This window comes from Oncorhynchus mykiss, chromosome 10 (assembly GCF_057628025.1).
Source record: "Oncorhynchus mykiss isolate SJ-2025 chromosome 10, ASM5762802v1, whole genome shotgun sequence".
NCBI classification, from domain to species: Eukaryota; Metazoa; Chordata; class Actinopteri; order Salmoniformes; family Salmonidae; genus Oncorhynchus; species Oncorhynchus mykiss.
Genome location: NC_143031.1, coordinates 50,284,540 through 50,308,235, shown reverse-complemented (window position 1 = coordinate 50,308,235; position 23,696 = coordinate 50,284,540). Strand labels below are relative to the sequence as shown.

The 23,696-nt window shown below is 43.4% G+C and overlaps 1 protein-coding gene across 1 annotated transcript; it reads right to left on the bottom strand.

Moving 5' to 3' along the window:
* Positions 1 to 1,043: 1,043 nt before the first annotated feature.
* On the bottom strand, positions 1,044 to 22,907 carry LOC110534202 (RAC-beta serine/threonine-protein kinase). Its single transcript, XM_021618922.3, has 14 exons — positions 22,251 to 22,907; positions 20,869 to 21,033; positions 20,541 to 20,669; positions 20,183 to 20,294; positions 19,822 to 19,969; positions 11,751 to 11,882; positions 11,042 to 11,107; positions 10,843 to 10,911; positions 9,466 to 9,588; positions 8,973 to 9,101; positions 5,891 to 6,105; positions 5,595 to 5,682; positions 3,710 to 3,812; positions 1,044 to 2,851 (listed from the first exon to the last, which is right to left on the bottom strand). Exons 2-14 carry the CDS (start codon positions 20,912 to 20,914, stop codon positions 2,772 to 2,774), a joined length of 1,440 nt encoding a protein of 479 aa, XP_021474597.2. The 5' UTR covers positions 20,915 to 21,033; positions 22,251 to 22,907; the 3' UTR covers positions 1,044 to 2,771.
* Between the last annotated feature and the right edge of the window lie 789 nt (positions 22,908 to 23,696).

Below are 23,696 nucleotides of genomic sequence, written 5' to 3'. Positions count from 1 at the left end.
TTTTGCCATTATGAAGCGCTTGACATTAATAATATGTTTTATTTGATCTAACTCTATGGGCCAAATAGGTGACTGTCAATTGCATTGTATTTTGTTGTATGACGCAAGAAACCACCATAGAAAATAAAATGAATGATTAACACCATACAGATAATAAGACAATGTAAGCTACCCTCTGCCTATTTGTTAATTTGTATATTCAAGCCTGTTTAAAAATACAACAGTGCTCCTTTACTTAAGACATAAGGTTTTGTAGCCTGCATGTAGCTTGCATGTTTTGTCCTCTTGTGGGAAGCAGTAAATCTCCATTGCCGACATATACGTATCTATAACTGGGCTAATAACTCACTATCAAAGAATATCCACAAATGTGCACACGCGTGGCTCTGATCTGAAAAGAGCATTCACTTGCAGATGATTGAAAGAGTTCCTACATGATAGTGTGCTTGCTTTTTTATATAAGAAAGTTGCATATCCAACTGATAGTGTCCTTTCTGTCATTCTGTGAACCCTGTTCATTGCTCCTCACAGTTATATTTGTGATTCTTGGTCTGTGTTATTTAATCTGTCTGTGTGTTTGTAGGAAGTTGTGTGAGTGGGCCCATTTGTGTGTAGAAGAAGTTATGTTGACAGTAGTGATAGATTGTTTTAATTTTGCGTAGACTAAATAACTTAAACAGGATCCTTTACCCGTTGTAACAATTTACACAATTGACCATCGAGAAGGCAGGCCTAGAGCAGGTTCGCAAAAATCGCTCCTGGGGCCACGTTTTGTTTTTTGCAGTAGCGCTACACAGCTAATTCAAATAATCAGAAGTGGGTTGGCGACCATGGGGAATGCACGGTCTGGACGTGTGAGGGGCTGAGCAGTCTGTGCCATGAAGTGATCCTCGCTATCTGAGCCTTGTTACAGTTCCCGCCAAGTGAGTATGTTACGTGTGTGTGGGAGGAGGAGGGGTTATACAATACACATGCAAGCCTGAACAGACAGGTGTGACATGCATACAGGTGTCTCACACACACGGTATAAAACAAAAAAAAAATACATACAATGAGATCCTTTAATTGAAATAAGTCAGGGGAAACAGACTTTCATTTAGACATTTATGAATGGTTTTCTTAAACGAGAGTAGTAATTTCTTCAAAGGGGTCAGGGAAACAGCAAGGTGGAATAGAGAAAAGTTCCTCTCAGAAATGATTTCAAAATGGCACACAATGGACACAAGGCTCAGATGACTAACAGAACATTTGAGAACAACCTGAATCTCCTTGTCTCGACCAGCAACCGTCAGCAGTGAGACCAGGCAACGAGGAGCAGGCGTGATTACATTCAACACACACCTGGTGTTGTGACCAGAACGGCAACCCTTCACTGATCCACTCATCAATACCTGTGTGGCCATTTCTGATAGTACAGCAGATGTTTATGACAATTGAAAAAAAAAAAAAATACTTGCACGAAGCAACAAGATAACAATAAAACATACAAATCTTATAATTAGAGTAAAAGGAGGTCTGCTTAAGTATATAAGGCTGCGTTTACACAGGTAGAACAATTCTGATCTTTTCACTAATTGGTCTTTTGACCAATTAGATCAGCTCTGAAAAAGATCTGTGATTGGTCATAAGATATCAATTGGGCTGCCTGTGTAACCACAGCCCCAGTGCTCGTCGACCCTTGTAAATCATATGGCTGGTGTGTCTCAGAGCAGAGGTGTTGAGACCAGTCCTTAATTAAAAACAGGGTTTTACAAAATGTACATATACACCTTGTACAGTGATTCCCTAAATCCCATTCCTTTTCTCTGTAGCACTTGCTGTTCTATTCACAACGAGCAGTCAGAAACAAGAACGTAATACTAGTTCATTTCAGTTGATTACAGTTAAAATGGTAGTACTCTGTCCTGCATCTTCTCATATTCCAGAGTAGGTTCTTGAGTGTCGGAAACATCCGTGTAGTGTGACGTGGCAAATGAATCTACTTATACTCACCAGGCAAGTTTACGTCAATCAGCTAGCTCACACAAACACGACCGCACTCTGACACACACATGAAATGCAGACATTCAATTTTGTATCGCTTTTTCTCCAAGCATAGTCAAACACATTGAGGGAGAAACATCTTAATTGTTACCACCACCACCACAAATTTACCCCCCCCCCCCAGTAGAACCACTTCAACACTATTGGTAACAGCTAGTTCCAGAAAAAGACCACTTGAATAAATCAGAAATATGACTCCTTATCAACTGTAACAATCGGGGGGGGGGGGGGGGTTGTAATATTTTTTTCTCATTTTTGAAAATAATCACTTGTTTGACTTTTTTTTCTCTTCTACCCAGCTGTGTGAGTTACTGGGTTAGTGTGAGAGGGGCAAGGGGAGAAAGAGCGAGAGAAGAAAGAAATGAGAAATCAGTGCCTCAAATCTGAGGAGCAGTAGTGTCCTATAGCGCCACCTATAGGTTCTAGTCCTCCCTGTGCATGGCTGATGTGCTACTGCTGCTGCTGCTGCTGCTGCTGCTGACGACGACATGAGGTACTGAAGTCCTGTGCAGTTCACAGGCTGCATTTGTGCATGACCATAGTGTAGGCGAAGTTTGAGAAGACAAGATGGCTGCAAGCCTAGGCACTTAGATCCCCGCTGTAACCAGAGATCCATCAGCCTGTGGTGTCTCAAGACTGCAGTCTTTTTTTTTTTTTTTACAAGTGTGGACGCGAGTGTGTGAGCTGATGCGGTATGGGTCTCTCCAGTGTGTGTATGGTGGAGACTGTCACTCTCGTATGCTGGCGGAGTAAGAGAACTGGGGGAAGTGCGCTGGCTGGTTGGGGTCCTCACAGTCCAGATTGTCATCTGGAAAACAGAAAAAACAGTGTCAGCGCCGTAACGTCGTCCCTGCTGGTGGCATAAAGTGGCACAATCACAATCAGGTTTCCATCCAACCTTTTTATGCGAGTAAAGTATGTTGGATAAATAAAATGTCACGACAGACGTGATGGAAACAGCAACAAAAAAAAACGTCACCAAAACTAAATACGCTAAACAATATTGATAGGGGGGGAAAAAATATCTATAGTTACATATCGGGATACTTTTTTTGACGATATATTGTAAAGACAATATAGCTAGTTGGCTGTACCTGCACCAAAAAGCATGTTTCATTCATAGCGTGTTCTCAATCTTTTTAAATAGCAAGACATTTTGTTTTCAGCACTTATTTACCTGACAAAAAAAAAGAGAAAAAAAAAAAAAAAAAAATGTGCGTGCGCCTGCTAATGTTTTTTTATTCGAGCAATATGTTTGGAACATCGAATCGCAATGCGTATAGAATCATGAGAATCACAATACATATCGGCACCTAAGTATCGTGATGTCCCTGGCAATTTCCTGCATCTTTTTGTGTCAGCAAAATTAATAATGCAAGAAATGGCAGTGGAAATGCCTTTATGCTCAAATATCCATATCAAAACAAACTTGGGAGTCAATGATTTGGTGTGTGGTCCACCCAGTACGACTCGGGAAAGCATGCCCTATTTTAGGCTATAGATAAAATAAGTTCTGAACTTCACAGGGTGGTGATAGTGCACAGTGATGAGCTTGATGCTCCTTTTGTTTTTATGTACATTTTAGAATACTTGCGTAAACATCTATCGCCAATTGGATGAAAATCTAGCTACACACTAATAAAAACACTTGCACACACAAACTCACACTTGTCTGGAGGTGTGACTGTGATGGTCTGTGCCGTGAACTCATCGTCAAAGTAGCGGGTGTCGGTCTCCGACGTCACCTGAGGCTTGAAGGGCGGAGTCAGCTGAGGTAGAGAGCAGAGATTGGCTAAATGGTCCAGAAGTAGACATCACAGCAATCACAGTACCAACCTTTCCTCTGCCATCTCAGATGACTTGTAAAACATATTGATATTGGCTGAGTTCGAGAGCATCAAATGTGTGATGCGTTGTGGGTAAATTCTGATTGACTGCCATCTACAAATAATAACGATCTATGATGCAACCAACTCTGTGGCCTTATGGTTAAAGTGTCCGCCTGGAGATTGCTAGGTTGAGTCATACCAAAGACTCTGAAAATGGGACCTCATGCCTCTCTGCTTGGCACTAGTTTCAAGTTTTAATGTCACATTCACAAGACATCTGTGGCATTGAGACAAAACTGCCCATTTTAGAGTGGCCTTTTATTGTCCCAGCACAAGGTGCACCTGTGTAATTATCACATTTTACCAGCTTATTGATATGCCACACCTGTCAAGTGGATGGATTATCTTGGCAAAGGAAAAATGCTCGCTAACAGTCAAAAAAAGGGTGCAACATTTTAGAGAGATATTTTATTTCAGCTCATAAAACATGGAACCAACACTTTACATGTTGAGTTCATATTTTTGTTCAGTATAGGTGGGTGAGGGCAGTGTGACATGCAATTGAGATTGCGTTGTCTGTTATGGCAGTATGCAAATTAGATTGGGTCTAGGGCGTCTGGGATGATGGAGTTGATGTGTGCCATAACCAGCCTTTCAAAGCACTTAATGATTACAGATGTGAGTGCTACAGGGTGGTAGTCAATGTGGCATGAAGCCTTAGAGTTCTTGGGAACAGGAATGACGGTCATCTTAAAACATGTGGATTACAGACTCCGACAAAGAGAATATGCCTGCAATCTGATCTGATCTCTGAGAACATGCCCTGGAATACCGTCAGGCCCCGCGAGTGTTTACCTGATTAAAGACCCTACTCACATCGGCCTCAGAGAGAGAGAGATCACCCAGTGGTGGCCTTCACGTACGGTATGGTGGTGTTATTGTCGAAGTGTGCATAAAATGGGTTGAGTTCATCTGGTAGAGAGGCATAGTTGGGCAGATCACGGCTGGGTCTTCCTTTGTAATCCGTAATGGACTGTAGCCCCTCCCACAGGCGACAGGGTCGGAGCCTGTGTATTATAGTTCCACTTTATTCTTACATGGTCCCGTTGCTCGTTTGATGACTCTGCGGAGGTCGTAGCAGGAGTTCTTGTACTTATTCCTGTCCTCAGCAGTAGCCTCAGGGTTGTCTGTTATGGCCCCGTGTGCAGTAGCCCTGTCCTTTAGTTCAGCGCCAACCTCTGTGTTAATCCAGGGCTTTTGATTGGGGGAAGCAGCGAACCTTCACTGTTGGGACAACTATTGCCGATGCATTTCCTTATGAAGCTGGCGACGGAGGTGGTTAGCTTGTTGATGGTATCGTCAGTCTCTCTGAACATATTCCAATCATCAAGGAAAAGGACTCGGGATCCTCTCTGCTTAGCACTCAGCATTAAGGAAAATAATTTGCTTTAGGCCCTGAGAAATACTAGCACCCTGTCCAGGGGGTGCACGAGGGGTACTTCTACATCAAGCTGCCTCACGCTACAGAAACAAGTGATCGTCTCCTGCCCTATGGGGCGTTCTAGCTCAGACAAGGCTAATTAATTTACTTATTGATGATTCAAGGTCATTTGGGAATCAGTCATTCAGCAGTTGATGTCAAACAAGTGCAAACAAAATGACCTGGAATGCCACCATTTGACTGATTCAGTACCACTAATCTATCAGCCTATATTCACTCACCTTCCTATCTACCACATCCTGCCAGTTGATGGAGGTGAAGAACTTGTGGGACATCACATCTTTGGCATCATCTGGTCCTCCCCCTAACCTGTCAATAAACAACAGAATATCAGAGAAGCCAGCTCGATTCGCACCAGTATTTTCTACTACATTAGGGGCTGTGTGGGCAGGCCTGCAATCAATGAGCACACACACCTCTCTTGTGCAGACACCCAGCCTAACACAAATGGTGTCCTCCCTGAGCAGGCCAGTCAAACAGTCACACATAACCATATCCCAACCCCACCACGACGTACCTCTGCTTGGGGTCCTTTTTGAGCAGGCCTGCGAGCAGCGCCTTGCCCTCGGGGGCCAGGTTCCGGGGGAAGCGGATCTCCTCCATGAGGATGAGCTCAAACAGCCGCTCATGGTCCTGGTTGTAGAAGGGCAGCCGACCGCACATCATCTCGTACATGACCACGCCCAAGCCCCACCAATCCACAGCGCGACCGTAGTCATTGTCCTCCAGCACCTTGACGTGCAGGGAGGTAGGGGGAAAAAAACGGTCTTAGTCACTTTATGGGGGCCTTCGAAAAGAACTGTTCCATAGGCGATTGATGACATTAGCATAGAGTGGGATACCTCCAATCTAAATACTCACTGCGTTAAGATTAACTTTTTTTTAAACAATGGAGAATCAGTAGATAAGAGAACCAATCTTAAGCAGGATATCTGCAGGTTCCATGAAGTAGAATTTTAAACTTTAAGACCTTTTTAATGCCACTTGGAATACAATTTAATACCAATTTTGAGGTCTGCACACCACACAATTGCTAATATTCCTTTCCAGAAATGAGCCCATGTTAGCAAAAATAAGTTTAGGGCTGGCTCTAAAAAGGCTATAGATTACAGGGTTCATATTATCAGGCAGGCGTGTTATTTTAGCAATGAGCATTCTCCTGTAGGCTAAAGGATGGAAACTACACAAAAAAAAAGAAACGTCCTCTTGTCAACTGCGATTATTTTCAGCAAACTTAACATGTGTAAATATTTGTATGAACATAATATTAAACGACTGAGACAAACTGAACAAGTTCCACAGACATGTGACTAACATAAATTGAATAATGTGTCCCTGAACAAACGGGGGGACAAAATCAAAAGTAACAGTCAGTATCTGGTGTGGCCACCAACTGCATTAAGTACTGCAGTGCATTCCACTCCTCATGGACTGCACCAGATTTACCAGTTCTTGCTTTGAGATGTTACTCCACTCTTCCATCAAGGCACCTGCAAGTTCCCGGACATTTCTGGGGGGAATGGCCCTAGCACTCACCCTCCGATCCAACAGGTCCCAGACATGCTCAATGGGATGAGATCCGGGCTCTTCGCTGGCCATGGCAGAACACTTGACATTCCTGTCTTGCAAGAAATCACGCACAGAACGAGCAGTATGGCTGGTGGCATTGTCATGATGGAGGGTCATGTCAGGATGAGCACCACATGAGGGAGGAGGACGTCTTCCCTGTAACGCACAGTGTTGAGATTGCCTGCAATGACAACAAGCTCAGTCCGATGATGCTATGCCAGACCATGATGGACACTCCACCACGATCCCGCTCCAGAGTACAGGCCTCAGTGTAAGGCTCATTCCTTCGACGATAAACGCGAATCCGACCATCACCCCTGGTGAGACAAAACCGCGACTCGTCGGTGAAGAGCACTTTTGCCAGTCCTGTCTGGTCCAGCGACGGTGGGTTTGTGACGTTGTTGCCGGTGATGTCTGGTGAGGATCTGCCTTACAACAGGCCTACAAGCCCTCAGTCCAGCCTCTCAGCCTATTGTGGACAGTCTGAGCACTGATGGAGGGATTGTGCGTTCCTGGTGTAACTCGGGCAGTTGTTGATGCCATCCTGTACCTGCCCGCAGGTGTGATGTTCAGATGTACCGATCCTGTGCAGGTGTTGTTACACGTGGTCTGCCACTGCGAGAACGATCAGCTGTCTGTCCTGTCTCCCTGTAACGCTGTCTTAGGCGTCTCACAGTACAGACATTGCAATTTATTGCCCTGGCCACATCTGCAGTCCTCATGCCTCCTTGCAGCATGCCTGAGGCACGTTCACGCAGATGAGCAGGGACCCTGGGCATCTGTCTTTTGGTGTTTTTCAGAGTCGGTAGAAAGGCCTCTTTAGTGTCCTAAATTTTCATAACTGTGACCTTAATTGCCTTCCGTCTGTAAGCTGTTCGTGTCTTAACGACCGTTCCACAGGTGCATGTTCATTAATTGTTTATGGCTCATTGAACAAGCATGGGAAACAGTGTTTAAACCCTGTTCAATGAAGATCTATGAAGTTATTTGGATTTTTACAAAATTATCTTTAAAAGACAGGGTTCTGAAAAAGGGACGTTTCTTTTTTTGCTGAGTTTAGTAGCATAGTGGCTAGGCTATAGATGGATGAAGCATGAGTTTGTCCATGTGCATTTGTTTAGGATACCCCTTCGAGATAATTCATTACAAACTAGCTAGATGACAAACAGTGTTCAGGAATGTAGCTTCGATACCAATACCAGCTTTGTATAATTATACTCAATACCATAATTGTGAAAAAATGCCTTACGTCAAATATACAGCACTGTTACTGTATAAAACACGTGATCAACTCTCCATCTGGAGAGCTAGGCCACTGGGTGTGCAGTCTTTTTATCCAGCACTGCTCAAACACAACCGAGTCAGCATAGCAAGGTCCTGTTGAGCAGTTGATTTAGAGTAGGGCTGGAACATAAGTCTACACGCCCAGTTAGGCTTGGGCGATATACTGTATAGGGGCGGCAGGTAGCCTAGAGGTTAGCGCATTGGGCCAGTAACCGAAAGGTTGCTAGATCAAATCCCAAAGCTAACAAGGTAAAAAAAAAACTGTCCTTCTGCCCCTGAAAAAGCCAGTTAACCCACTGTTCCTAGGCCGTCATTTTAAATAATAATTTGTTCTTAACTGACTTGCCAAGTTAAATAAATAGACAAATCAAGATCCCGGTTGCCTAAATTGTTTTGTACTCAAGACACCTTGAGTTTTTATTTACATTTTGTTTTAATCTAAAACTGATTAAATATTTTTCATCAATCTATATCCATAATGAAAAAGCAAAAATTGGTTTAGAAATGTTAGCTAATTTATTAAAAATAAAAACTGAAAAATTACATAAACATAAGTATTCAGACCCTTTACTCAGCACGTTGAAGCAAGTTTTAGAAATATCTCAAGGATGATCAATGAAACCGGAAGCACCTGAGCTCAATTTTGAGTCTCATAGCAAAGGGTATGAATACTTATGTAAATAAGGTGTTATTTATTTTTAAGAATAACAATGTTGCACTAGCCATGCCCAGCACCGTGCCCTCACCTCCGGTGCAAGGTACTCTGGGGTGCCACAGAAGGTCTTCATGGTGGCGCCATCCGTGATACCTTCCTTACATAGCCCAAAGTCGGTGATTTTAACATGTCCGTCATTGTCCAGCATTAGATTCTCCAGCTGAGAAAAGACACCAGGATGGATGAGACATTAGAACAGAGTGCCTGGTGATGTTACTATCAAAGGTTACAGTTGAGTAAGTTAAATCAGTCTGCATCCTGAGAGAACACCGACTTATATGATGATCTTGATGGCTAGCTAGCAAAAGGAATCAGCCATCCAGGTCATCCCATTTTCAGGTGTCAATTGATTTTAAAAAGTTGTGCTTCACATGTCACACCAACAACTGTGAGAATGGTCAAATGGTACTTTTTGTAAACGTCTTGAGAATTTACACAAGGCATGATTATTATTACAATTTCAAAAAACTAAATCCTTTGATGTATGAAGGGAGCAAAGTCAACAAAATCAACACAGTGCTTACCTTCAGGTCCCTGTATACCACATCACGAGAGTGGAGGTACTCCAATGCAGATACAATCTCAGCGCCATAGAAACGGGCCCGGTCTTCCGTGAACACGCGATCCCGAGACAGGTGGAAGAAGAGCTGTAGGGAAAAATACAGCAAGAGAGTGTAAAAAGGTGAAATTATTCATTTGAGATGCTTTAATATAAAAAAATGTCCTTGATTGCTTGAACACGATTTCTGCAACAGCCACTAAACTGCAAGTGTTTGCCAAAACTAAACATTTCTCTTGCTAAATGCACTAACACCATCAAAACTTAAAATACCTTTCACACTATCTGTGTGAACGCATGTGGTTGAATCATCAGCATACATGGACACACATTCTGTTTTATTCCAGTGGCAGCAGGTCATTGGTAAAAATAGAAAAGAGGGCCTAGAGAGCTTCCCTGCCATACACCAGATTTAACATGTTTGACATTATAGAAGATTCCATTAAAAGAAAACACACAGTTCTATTTGATAGATAGCTCTGAATCCACAATATGTTATAGGTTGGATATCAAATGCTGCACTGAAATGTAACAGTACAGCTCCCACAATCTCTTTATCAATTTCTTTCTTTCAACCAATCATCAGTCATTTGTGTCAGTCCAGTACATGTGTGCCCTTCTCTAAGCTTGCTGATAGTCTTGTTAATTTGTTTACAGCGAGATCGCATTGCATTTGGTGAAACAATTTTTCTAAATGTTTGCTAAGAGCTGTCAGCAAGTTGATAGGTTTGCTATTATAACTAGTAAAGCCCGCTTTACCAGTCTTGGGTAGCGGAATGACTTCTGCTTCCCTCTAGGCCCGAGGGCAAGCACTTTCCACTATGCTCATATTAAAGACATGACAGATAGGAGTGGCTAGAGTCAGTTACCATCCTCCCTAGATTAACACCTAAATTGTCAATGAGAAAAGGTATTTTATAAAACAAACTAACACCCCTAGACCTTTGTTTGGTGACATGTGTTCTATCTGAATCCATCAGAATGGTATCATTCGTCATCAAATGGTAATTTCACCAGATCAGTGTTTCTTAATTCCTAGTTTTTTTCTCTCTTGTAATGGAGATTTGTGTCAAATGTTTTGCAAAAAAAGTGTTTTGCATTTAGCATAAAAACAATGTGAAATGACAAACTAATGTAGAAAAAAAAAAAAAAAAAATATATATATATATATATATATATATATATATATATATATATTTTGGCCATACGTTTCAATCAGTGTTCAAACAATTGATAAAACTGTAATGACACATTCATGTTTTTGTGTGTGTGTGTGTGTGTGTGTGTGTGTGTGTGTGTGTGTGTGTGTGTGTGTGTGTGTGTGTGTCATTGGGACACCCACCTCTCCTCCGTTGGCGTATTCCATCACAAAACATAATCGGTCATGAGTCTGGAAAGCGTATTTCAGTGTCTGGAAGAGTGGAATGAGACAATTGATCAATTTCCCATCCCGCAAGCCCTCCTATAAATAAACAGCATGTGTGGGTGTTCTGTTTTGGACCAGCACACGTAATAGGTTGACAGTAACACAGAACACTCACTGTGAGGAAGGGATGACGGGTGTTCTGTAACACTCTGCTCTCTGTAACCGTGTGCGCAACCTCATCCTGGACACACATTTACACAAATCAGAGGGCCAGCCTTTCACAGCAACAATAAACACCAAAACACAGTACTTAGACCCTTAGCTTATAACTAATTATAAACTGGGTGGTTCGAGCCCTGAATAACACATCCTAGATCTGAATGAATTACATTCTTATTAAATACTTTTTTCATTACATAGTTGAATGTGCTGACAACAAAATCACACAAAAATGATCAATGGAAATCAAATTTATCAACCTATGGAGGTCTGGATTTGGAGTCACACTCAAAGCCACGGTACATCAAACCGTATACCATAACATTTATTTTTACTGCTCTAATTACATTGGTAACCAGTTTATGATAGCAATAAGGCACCTCGGGGGTTTGTGGTATATGGCCAATATACCACAGTTAAGGGCTGTGTCCTAGCACTCTACGTTTCGCATAACAACAGCCCTTAGCTGTGGTATATTGGCCACATACCACACCCCCTCCGGCCTTATTGCTTAAATATACCACTCACCACCTAAAAATGCCCTATACAGGACAATCGGACTAACTAGATTAGGCCTAATACCAAAGGATCGTAATTTCCCAATAAATTGATGGCCAGTAGTCTTCACCACTGTAAAGTGGTATAGGTTAGGCCTATTTCTTTACCTTAGCGATGATGACCTCCTTGCGCAGGATCTTCATGGCGTAGTGCATCCCCGTGGCTTTCTCCTTCACCAGGATAACCTTGCCAAATGTGCCTTTCCCCAGCAGCTTCAGGTAGTCAAAGTCACTCATCGTCTGACAACACAGATACAGGGTTGAAAATTCAACCATCTTATGTAACCCAGCCCAGCCAAACACATTGATGATGAACTATGATACTTTACAACAGATCATTCACACCATACACAAAATTGCCACATGGGATGGGGGGCATGTCCTTACCCAATATTCAGAACAGGTCAATTCATCCACCCCAATAATTTATTTAAAAACTATAATTGGTTGGGGGCCACATGGAGGTCGGGGGGCCCCAGCTAGCATATGAACAAACTATACTAAATTACACTACTCAAAAAAATAAAGGGAACACTAAAATAACACATCCTAGATCTGAATGAATGACATTCTTATTAAATACTTTTTTCTTTACATAGTTGAATGTGCTGACAACAAAATCACACAAATTACCAATGGAAATCAAATTTATCAACCCATGGAGGTCTGGATTTGGAGTCACACCAAAATTAAAGTGGAAAACCACACTACAGGCTGATCCAACTTTGATGTAATGTCCTTAAAATAAGTCAAAATGAGGCTCAGTAGTGTGTGTGGTCTCCACGTGCCTGTATGACCTCCCTACAACGCCTGGGCATGCTCCTGATGAGGTGGCGGATGGTTTCCTGAGGGATCTCCTCCCAGACCTGGACTAAAGCATCCGCCAACTCCTGGATAGTCTGTGGTGCAACGTGGCGTTGGTGGATGGAGCGAGACATGATGTCCCAGATGTGCTCAATTGGATTCAGGTCTGGGGAACGGGCGGGCCAGTCCATAGCATCAATGCCTTCCTCTTGCAGGAACTACTGACACACTCCAGCCACATGAGGTCAAGCATTGTCTTGCATTAGGAGGAACCCAGGGCCAACCGCACCAGCATATGGTCTCACAAGGGGATCTCATCTCGGTACCTAATGGCAGTCAGGCTACCTCTGGCGAGCACATGGAGGGCTGTGCGGCCCCCCAAAGAAATGCCACCCCACACTATGACTGACCCCCCGCCAAACCGGTCGTGCTGGAGGATGTTGCAGGCAGCAGAACGTTCTCCACGGCGTCTCCAGACTGTCACATGTGCTCAGTGTGAACCTGCTTTCATCTGTGAAGAGCACAGGGCACCAGTGGCGAATTTGCCAATCTTGGTGTTCTCTGGCAAATGCCAAACGTCCTGCACGGTGTTGGGCTGTAAGCACAACCCCCACCGGTGGATGTCGGGCCCTCATGGAGTCTGTTTCTGACCGTTTGAGCAGACACATGCACATTTGTGGCCTGCTGGAGGTCATTTTGCAGGGCTCTGGCAGTGCTCCTCCTGCTCCTCCTTGCACAAAGGCGGAGGTAGCGGTCCTACTGCTGGGTTGTTGCCTTCTTGCCACAGCTCGCATTGATGTGCCATCCTGGATGAGCTGCACTACCTGAGCCACTTGTGTGGGTTGTAGACTCCGTCTCATGCTACCACTAGAGTGAAAGCACCGCCAGCATTCAAAAGTGACCAAAACATCAGCCAGGAAGCATAGGAACTGAGAAGTGGTCTGTGGTCACCACATGCAGAACCACTCCTTTATTGGGGGTGTCTTGCTAATTGCCTATAATTTCCACCTGTTGTCTATTCCATTTGCACAACAGCATGTGAAATGTATTGTCAATCAGTGTTGCTTCCTAAGTGGACAGTTTGATTTCACAGAAGTGTGATTGACTTGGAGTTACATTGTGTTGTTTAAGTGTTCCCTTTATTTTTTTGAGCAGTGTATATTCACAGGTCACCAAATAATTATTGTTTTGCAATGAAGGTCTACAGGAGCCTCAACAGCACTCTGTAGGGAAGAACCATGGTGTAGCCGGAGGACAGCTAGTTTCCATCCTCCCCGGGGTACATTTCCTTCAATCCTAAAACCTAGGCGGCTGTTAGGTTCTAAATAGACAAGAGTAAAAACTAACAGACAACTATAAAAAGTTCAAACCAAGTTTATTCACCCAATGAGTCAGACAGCTGAAGAGACAAAGACATGTTCCCACCAGCACAATTGTATATATACACACACACCACACTTTAGGTAAAGTCTCTTCCTCTTCGCTAAACATTACACCTTTATTGCTAGGCAGGAAAATAATGTTGGTAATAAACGGTTCCTTCTCCCTTAATGTGACCTGACCTCGGCACCCATTCCTCACTAATCCACAGCTCTCCATCCTTATCCGTGACCGCAACCATGTGATGGCCTTTCCCTTACTCGGCAACATTCCAAGCCCCTGGCTCATATCCAAACTTAATTGACTCCAACATATACATTCATCCTACAGATAACCATTCACTTTTGGGGTAGAAACCAGACTGTGGGCCTTCTCCTTTCCATAGGATACCTGATGTCTAACAATAAGATGTTCAGACAGAACATAAACGTTCTGCATTCCCCTCTCTCCCTCCATACCATGAACAAGGATATTCATATTTCAAGTTTAGAAGTCTATAAGAGCTCTTGCTGACATGTCCACCCAATCAAAAGATCAGAGAATGGATCCAGTACTAAAAGCAGAAACTACTGCTAGCTAGCCCTGCAGTTCATAAAATGTGGTGAGTAGTTGACACAAAGGAGAGATGTTTTTGTCACTGACTTAGCTAGCAAATGCAGCTAGTCATTTTAGCCTACTCAAACACCAGGATCAAACAGAAGCATGCTATGTTAGCTAGCTGACTATCCAACACTGGAACTCTTTCAAGTCAAGGTAAGCTTTTGATTTTATGAATTTATTGCCACCGGGGCCTGCTGATGTAACTGCTAAACTGCTTGATGACGGTACTGCATGATTGTAGCAAGTTTACTAACGCGTTAGTTCTAGTAGCTATGTTGACTAACTATGACGTAAGCTAATATAATACGGATAATAAATGGCACCGAAGGAGATGGCTGCTGTTTTACGATCCCATAACCAATTGTGCTATTGTGTATGTTTTGTTTTTAGTTATTTGTAACTTATTTTGTACATAATGTTTCTGCCACCGTGTCTTATGACCGAAAAGAGCTTCTTGATATCAGGGCAGCGATTACTCACCTCATACTGGAGGAATTCTTCAAAGAGTCGGACGGGAAGGATTTACCTCGGACGCTCGACAGGGCCCTCACTGTCATTTGAAGGAGGAAAAGACATATCGTGGACAACGGTCCAGGTGCCTTGTAAGGATTTGTCGCAGAGAGGGTAATCTACCTTAACCGTCGGTCCTATTAGCCAATGTACAATCAATCGATAATAAAATAGACAAACTACGAGCATGTATATCCTACCAACAGGACATTAAAAACTGTAATATCTTATGTTTCACAGAGTCGTGGCTGAACGACAACATGATTGCCATACAGCTGGCAGGTTAAGCTTTTTTGGCAGGATAGTACAGCGTCTTCTGCAGCGGCCTATGTATATTTGTAAACAAAAGCTGGTGCACAAAATCTAAGGAAGTCTCAAGGTTTTGCTCGCCTGAGGTAGAGTATCTCATGATAAGCCGTAGACCACACAATTTACCAAGAGAGTTTACACCTATATTTTTGATACACTAAAGACCATTAGCAAACAGGAAAATGCACTAAGACCGCACTCAATGAGCTGTATACGGCCATTAGCAAACAGGAAAATGCTCATCCAGAGGCGGCGCTCCTAGTGGCCCGGGACTTTAATGCAGGGAAACTTCCATTCTACCTAATCTCTACCAGCATGTTAAATGTGCAACCAGAAGGGAAAAAAAAACTCTAGACCACCTTTACTCCACACACACAGAGAGACACGTACTAAGCTCTTCCTCGCCATCCACTTGGCAAATCTGACCATAATTATATCCTCCCGATTCCGGTTTATAAGCAAAAACTAAAGCAGGGCGCACCAGTAACTTGGTCAATAAGAAAGCGGTCAGATGTAGCAGACGCTAAGCTACAGGACTGTTTTGCTAGCACAGACTGGGAAATGTTCTGAGATTCTTCCGATGGCATTGAGGAGCAAACCACATCAGTCACTGGCTTCATCAATAAGTGCTTCAATGACGTCGTCCCCACAGTGACCGTACGTACATACCCCGACCAGAAGCCATGGATTACAGGCAACATCCATACTGAGCTAAAGGGTAGAGCTGCCGCTTTCAAGGAGCGGGACTCTAACCCGGAAGCTTTTAAGAAATCACGCTATACCCTCCAACGAACCATCAAACACGCAAAGCATCAATACAGGACTAAGATTGAATTGTACTACACCGGCTCCGATGCTCGTTGGATGACGCAGGCCTTGTGAACTATTACAGACTACAAAGGGAAGCACAGCCGCGAGCCACCCAGTGACACAAACCGACCAGACGAGCTAAATTGCTTCTATGCTCGCTTCAAAGCAAGTAACACAAACATGCATGAGAGCACCAGCTTTTGGGATGACTTAATTATTCACAAGGCCACAGGGCCTGACAAATTACCAGGACATGTACTCCAAGCATGTATTCACCGACATTTTCAACCAGTCCCTGATTGAGTCTGTAATACCAACATGTTTCAAGCAGACCACCAAAGTCACTGTTCCCAAGAACACTAAGGTAACCTGACTAAATGACTACCGACCTGTAGCACTCACGTCTGTAGCCATGAAGTGCTTTGAAAGGCTGGTCAATGCTCACATCAACACCATCATCCCAGAAACCCTAGAACCTCAAGTTTGCATACCGCCCCAACAGATCCACAGATGATGCAATCTCTATTGCACTCAACACTGCCCTATACAACCTGGACAAAAGGAACACCTACAGTTGATCGGAAGTTTACATACACTTAGGTTGGAGTCATTAAAACTCATTTTTCAACCACTCCACAAATTTCTTGTTAACTATAGTTTTGGCAAGTCGGTTAGGACATCTCTGTGCATGACAAGTAATTTTTCCAACAATTGTTTACAGAAATATTATTTCACTGTATCACAATTCCAGTGGGTCAGAAGTTTACATACACTGTGCCAAAGACTGTGCCTTTAAACAGCGTGGAAAATTCTAGAAAATTATGTCATGGCTTTAGAAGCTTCTGATAGGCTAATTGACATCATTTGAGTCAATTGGAGGTGTACCTGTGAATGTATTTCAAGGCCTACCTTCAAACTCAGTGCCTCTTTGCTTGACATCATGGGAAAATCTAAAGACATCAGCCAAGACCTCAGAAAAAAAATTGTAGACCTCCACAAGTCTGGATCATCCTTGACGGTACCACGTTCATCTGCACAAACAATAGTACGCAAGTATAAACAATATGGGACCACGAAGCCGTCACACCGCTCAGGAAGGTGACGCGTTCTGTGTCCTAGAGATGAACATACTTTGGTGAGAAAAGTACAAATCAATCCCAGAACAGCAGCAAAGGACCTTGTAAATATGCTGGAGGAAACGGCATAAAAGTATCGATATCCACAGTAAAACAAGTCCTATATCGACATAACCTGAAAGGCCGCTCAGCAAGGAAGAAGCCACTGCTCCAAAACCGTCATAAAAAAGTCAGACTACGGTTTGCAACGATCGTACTATTTGCTGCAAGAGGGACTGGTGCACTTCACAAAATAGATGGCTTCATGAGGGAGGATAATTATGTGAATATATTGAAGCAACATCTCAAAATATCAGTCAGGAAGTTCAAGCTTGGTCGCAAATGGGTCATGACCCTAAGCATACTTCCAAAGTTGTGGCAAAATGGCTTAAGGACATCAAAGTCAAGGTATTGGAGTGGCCATCACAAAGCCCTGACCTCAATCCCATAGAAAATGTGTGGGCATAACTGAAAAAGCTTGTGCGAGCAAGGAGGCCTACAAACCTGACTCAGTTACACCAGCTCTATCAGGAGGAATGGACCAAAATTCCCCCAACCTATTGTGGGAAGCTTGTGGAAGGCTACCCAAAACATTTGACCAAAGTTAAACAATTTAAAAGGCAATGCTAACAAATACTAATTGTGTATGTGAACTTCTGACCCATTGGGAATGTCATGAAAGAAATAAAACACCATAGTGCCCTCCATAACACCATAGTGCCTTCAAAGCTCATCAATAAGCTAAGGACCCTGAGACTAAACACCTCCCTCTGCAACAGGATCCAGGATGTCCTGACAGGCCGCCCCCAGGTGGTAAGGGTAGTTAACAACACATCCGCCACGCTGAGCATCAACATGGGGGCCCCTCAGGGGTGCGTGCTCAGTCCCCGTTCACTCATAACGTCCCCGTTCACAGTCCCCGTTCACTCATCACTCATAATGGTCAGGCACAACTCCAGCACCATCATTAAGTTTGCCGATGACAACAGCGGTAGGCCTGATCACGGACAACGATGAGACAGCATATAGGGAGGAGGTCAAAGACCTGGCCGTGTGGTGCCAGGACAACAACCTCTCCCTCAATGTGATCAAGACTAAGGAGATGATTGTGGACTGCAGGAATAGGAGGACCGAGCACACCCCGATTCTCATCGACGGGCTGTAGTGGAACAGGTTGAGAGCTTCCTTCATGTCCACAACACCAACAAACTATCATGGTCCAAACACACCAAGACAGTCGTGAACAGAGCACGACAAAGCCTATTCACCCTCAGGAGACAAGACATGCCATGTGTCCTCAGATCCTCAAAAGGTCAACAGCTGCACCATCGAGACCATCCTGACTGGTTGCATCACTGCCTGGTACGGCAACTGCTCGGCCTCCGACCGCAAGGCACTACAGAGTGTAGTGCGTACGGCCCAGTACATCACTGGGGCCAAGCATCTGCCATCCAGGTCCTCTATACCAGGCTGTGCCAGAGGAAGGCCCTAAAAATTGTCAAACACCCCAGCCACCCTAGTCAAAGACTGTTCTCTCTGCTACCGCACAGCAAGCGGTACCAGAGCGCCAAGTCCAGGTCCAAAAGGATTCTTAACAGATTCTACCCCCAAGCCATAAGACTCCTGAACAGCTAATTAAAGGGTTACCCAGACCCCTCTTATGCTGCTGCTCTCTGTTATAATCTATGCATAGTCACTTTCTCTCTACCTACATGTACATGTTACCTAAATTACCCCGACTAACCGGTACGCCCGCACATTGACTCTGTACCGGTATCCCCTGTATATAGCCTCATTTGTTATTTTACTGCTGCTGTGTCAAATTATTTGTTACTTTTATTTTCTACTTATACATTTTTTACTTAACACTTATTTTTTAAACTTCTTAAAGCATTGTTGATTAAGGGCTTGTAAGTAAGCATTTCACTGTAAGATCTACACCTGTTGTATTCGGCGCTTGTGACAAATAAAATGTAATATGATATGATGAAAACGATGTAGGCTGTGTGTAGCAGTTATGATATTAAGGTTTAAGCAATTCTACAACCAAAATGATCCTGCGGTTTGTATGTAGCTGCTATGAAAGTTAACTGTTTGTGTGTGATCAGGGGTGTATTAATTTCACAGATGCTATTAAAAAACGTTTAGTAAACAGAAGCAAATGGAATGAAAGAGAAACATACCTACATTTGTCCAATAGAAACTCTCGTTTGCAACTGTTGGGACTAATGATTACACCCTAGATCAGCTAGATGCAGGCAAGAGTGTGCAAGGCGGTATTGAATGTGTTACTGTCTACCCATGACGACATATTTTCTCTCAACTTGTGCACATACGTTGTAAACTTTCAGTCATAAGCTAGGTTGTAGCAACCTCATGATATGTATATGGAACATTCTAGTATCATGTAGTAGCCTAAACCTATCGATGTTACATTGAGCTGGGTGAATGGAATATGCTGGGTGAATGGAATCATCCAATATGCTGTAATAGAAATAAGGCCATGCTCATAAAAAATGGATCATCCTCCCTCATCTTAAAAATGTCACTGACCGCCACTGGTAGGAACAAACCAGGATTTAGCACCCAACCATATTGGAAGAATAATCTGAGTGAACATGTTGTCTATCATGTCATAGAAACACACTCACCACTTTGGAGCGGATCTTGGACATGGCCACCTCCATCTCCTCCATGCTGCTGTTGTCGCTGGGGGAGCCAAACAGGTCCATGGGCTCTTCCTCCTCTCGCACCTTCAACCCATTGGCCACCGCCTGGATGGCACGCATCCACTCCTCTCTGACACACACACACACCCAAATAATGTGCAATTACTACACCATTAGTGAGCTTGTAGAATTCCTTCAAATCACTTTTGCCGATGACTTACACAGAAACATATCCATCCCTCCCTCCACCTCTATGTAGAATGTTATCCCTCCTCCCCACTCTTATCTACCCCTTCCATCGGCCCATTCTTACACCTCATAGTTGCCCCTATCCCCTCCTTACCTCTCTGCATTGCTTTCTACATGGAAGGTCCTCTCGATGACCGTTGTCCACTGCAGGCAGCGGATAACGAATGTGTTAGGCTTGGGCCGCTCTGTCTTCATCAGCTGGCATTCTGGGACAAACGGGGGGGATTACAGCATTACAAATGTTTTAATGCCGCAATCCCGTGTTTTTACCTCATTTAAATTTGTTAAGTGTGTGAAGACCCCCAAAGCAACATCTAGCCTTGAAAACACAAACATTTAATTTAAATGTTATGTACAGAGGTGGCACTAAACACCCAGCAAAATAACAAACACTGCCGGAGGCAAGAGCACAAGACATCAACAATAAAGTTTTCCCTTTGAAGGACCCTCACCTCCCACTGAGAAGTTGTTGAGCGGAGACAAGCTCTGGACGGACAGCTCAGGCTTCTCTTTGTAGCCGATGAAGGAGCCGTCACTCTTTAGGATGAAGTAGCGCGGCCTCCAAGTCTTAATGTACTCACCTGCACAGAGAGACAAGTGGGATTGAGTATACACCCCCTGAAAACTCTCATATAGCCTCGTCTGAGGTCAGCCACAATGTACATTCAGTAGCAACTACATACAGCCTGGAATGGTTGTTTCTCTGCCTGGCTTTGTCAGAAATTGTGTTTTGAAAGTGATTATATTAGCTGTGAATAATAATAAATTGTGTGTCCTTACCTCTCTTGTGGAGCCATCCTTCTCGGACTACGCTGACCTCATTCATAGTCAAGGGTGGGATGGTCGTGGAAGGGGGTAGGGGAGGGGAACGGGTGGGGTTAAGGGAGGGGGGCCTGAGTGACTTGGACTGTCAGGAGGGTGTCAGTGTTTACAATAACCCAGCACCTAGACAAACAAACCACAACATGAGAGGAATATTAATGACAGCTAGCCTATATGAGTTTGTAAGACATAGGTTAGCCTACACAGAGTATGAAGAGATGAGCAGAGATTAACAGCATTTTGCATCCAATATGATTTTCCAGACAAAATTATTACTGGCACCTAAACTTTCTGGATGAATGACAAAAAACGACAACTTTTATTAAGCATGGCTTATATTTGACGCTGGGGCAAGACTTTATTGGTGCTGCAAAAACAGATAGATCAAAGAAATGTGCCAGAGGGTACCAGTAAGCACACGAGCATGGCTGGGAGGGAGAAAGTGTTGCAATGGGTGTACAGAGAGCATTAGAGTTCGAATTGGTCAGTTAGCTTGGCTAGCAGACACCGTCAAATCAGCTGTTTAACATATAGCTAAAATAAACACTGTCCGACACTAATAAAGATGGCAAATTAGTTAGCTAGGCTACATCAAGTTTCAGGCTGACTTGAGACGCTGAGTCAAGACATGCTGGAAAAATCAGGCTGAAACTTGATGTAACTAACGTTAACGTGCTACAGCTAAACAGTTAACATTACAGTTAGCTAGCTAACTGTAGCGCAGTGGCTCCAATCAAGAACTTCTCGGTTTTGTTGACAATCAACGGATGGTTGATCTGTAGCTTGCTAAATTTAAATAGTAAATTGAAACGGCATGGCATAAACTGTCTAAATGTTGTATTGACACTTCTATCTGTAAAGTTAGATAGGCTATTCCTGTTTTTGGTAAGCAGCACACACGGCACTAGCTATGAACTCTCTCATCATAGCAGGTAGCTAGCGTTAGCTGACAAGCCCAGCTTCAACTATGTTTGGACGAGGACTGACAACAACACCTGTCACTTTCCCACCCGCAACCGAAACTAAAACGTAAGGTACAAATGGACCTTCTTGGCAACAACTTGGCGATTTAGTGACTCTTGAGCCAATATTGAAGAAATAAACATCAGAAAACTCCAAGTTAACTGTTAATGTAACATTTTACGTTAGCTAGCTAAACTAGCTAACAGTTATAGTAGCTAACTTCCATTAATACTCCCCACCATGGGCTGGTATTAGGGTTCATCGGTGTCTACATTTTCCCCCTGTCAACCCTGCAACGTTACAAACAAGGCTATCTCAGCTAACGTAGCGTTGCCCTTTTTTTCTCTGCAGTGTAGCTTGCTAACGCGTAACGTTACCTGAGTTTCGACCGTTTTCTGCGGTGGCGTGTTTGAGTCAGGGTGCACTAATCTTCTAGTATGTACGCAGCAGAACAGTAGCAAGCTATTTGCTCTTTTAATTAAAATGACCAAAACTGTAAAAAGTATAAATGTGTATTTCTAAGCTGTTTTCTCTCCACGTTGTTCTTGTTTAGGTCCGTTTATTTTACAGGCTCAATCCAATAATTTACAGGACATCCGAGAAGGAATACCCCCCCCAAAAAAAGTGTACAAACGGAAATGACGCAGACGGGGTACGTATTTACGGGCGTCAGCCTGAGCAAGAAGGCATATCAAACATTGTTTAACCAACCCAAGATATACCAGAGCCTGTCATTTCCTATGGGAAGAAAATAATCTGAACAAGCAAGGAGGTAAAAACAAGCAAGGAGGTGGTCAGAGCAAAGCACGAGATAGCGAGGTCCTATTGGCGCGTTCTAGCATTATTTGCATATTTCCACCTACTCTGTGAAGTGCGCTTGTGCAATAACTATATTCGCCCTTGCACTCCTTCTAAACAACGGCATTTTTGGAAAAAGTTGCAAAGGATAAAGTTCACATAGTTTAGTACACTCTGTTTGTTACAGATTTTAGTTTCGGAAACAGAAAACTCTATTGAGATCTCATATTTAAATCACCAAATTTGGTAGTGAGTGGAAACGCCAAACGGATGCTTCACATTTATATATCCGGCGAAATATCTGGCCATTGTTATAGCCGTGGACATATTCTTCTTTAAATTTGTATTGGCGGATCACAACCAACTGAAATCGCCACCTACTGGACTGGAGTGTTCATCTATTTCTCTTCTCTTGCCCTGTGTTTCCGCCTACTGTTCTGGAGTGTGAATTCTTTACACTTTGTGACACAAAAAGGGAAGTGACAAAAGATAGGGAAAAAGGAAGAAAAATTGCCATACCAACAGACCCTACACCCATTAACACCTCACCATTATTCCACTACTTGTCCCTATCTGATTCTACACTAGGCTGGCGCCCCTGGGAGGACGGGACACTATTGTTCAACACATCTTGTAACTCTTCTGCAGTAAAATCTCGTACACACAAGTACTTCTCTGCAGCTGCCACCACAACATCTATTTACTGTGATTTATGTTCAATTTCACAGTTGATAACCATGGCGACCTTACTGATGCACATGTTATTGCTATCACTCTATTGGCCTCGGCCTATTCACAGGGAGCCTCTTAGGATCCCTCGCCCTGAACCCATCTTCCTCTACTACTCTCTTCACTGCCTCATCATATACCTTTTGAACTACTCTGATCCTGGCAACCTCAACCTGCCTTTCTCTCACCGGGCACTTCTGATCTCCAGGACCATGGGTATCCCTACAATGACTGGAACGAATTGCAAAAATCACTGAAGCTGGAGTCTTATATCTCCCTCTCTAACTTTAAGCATC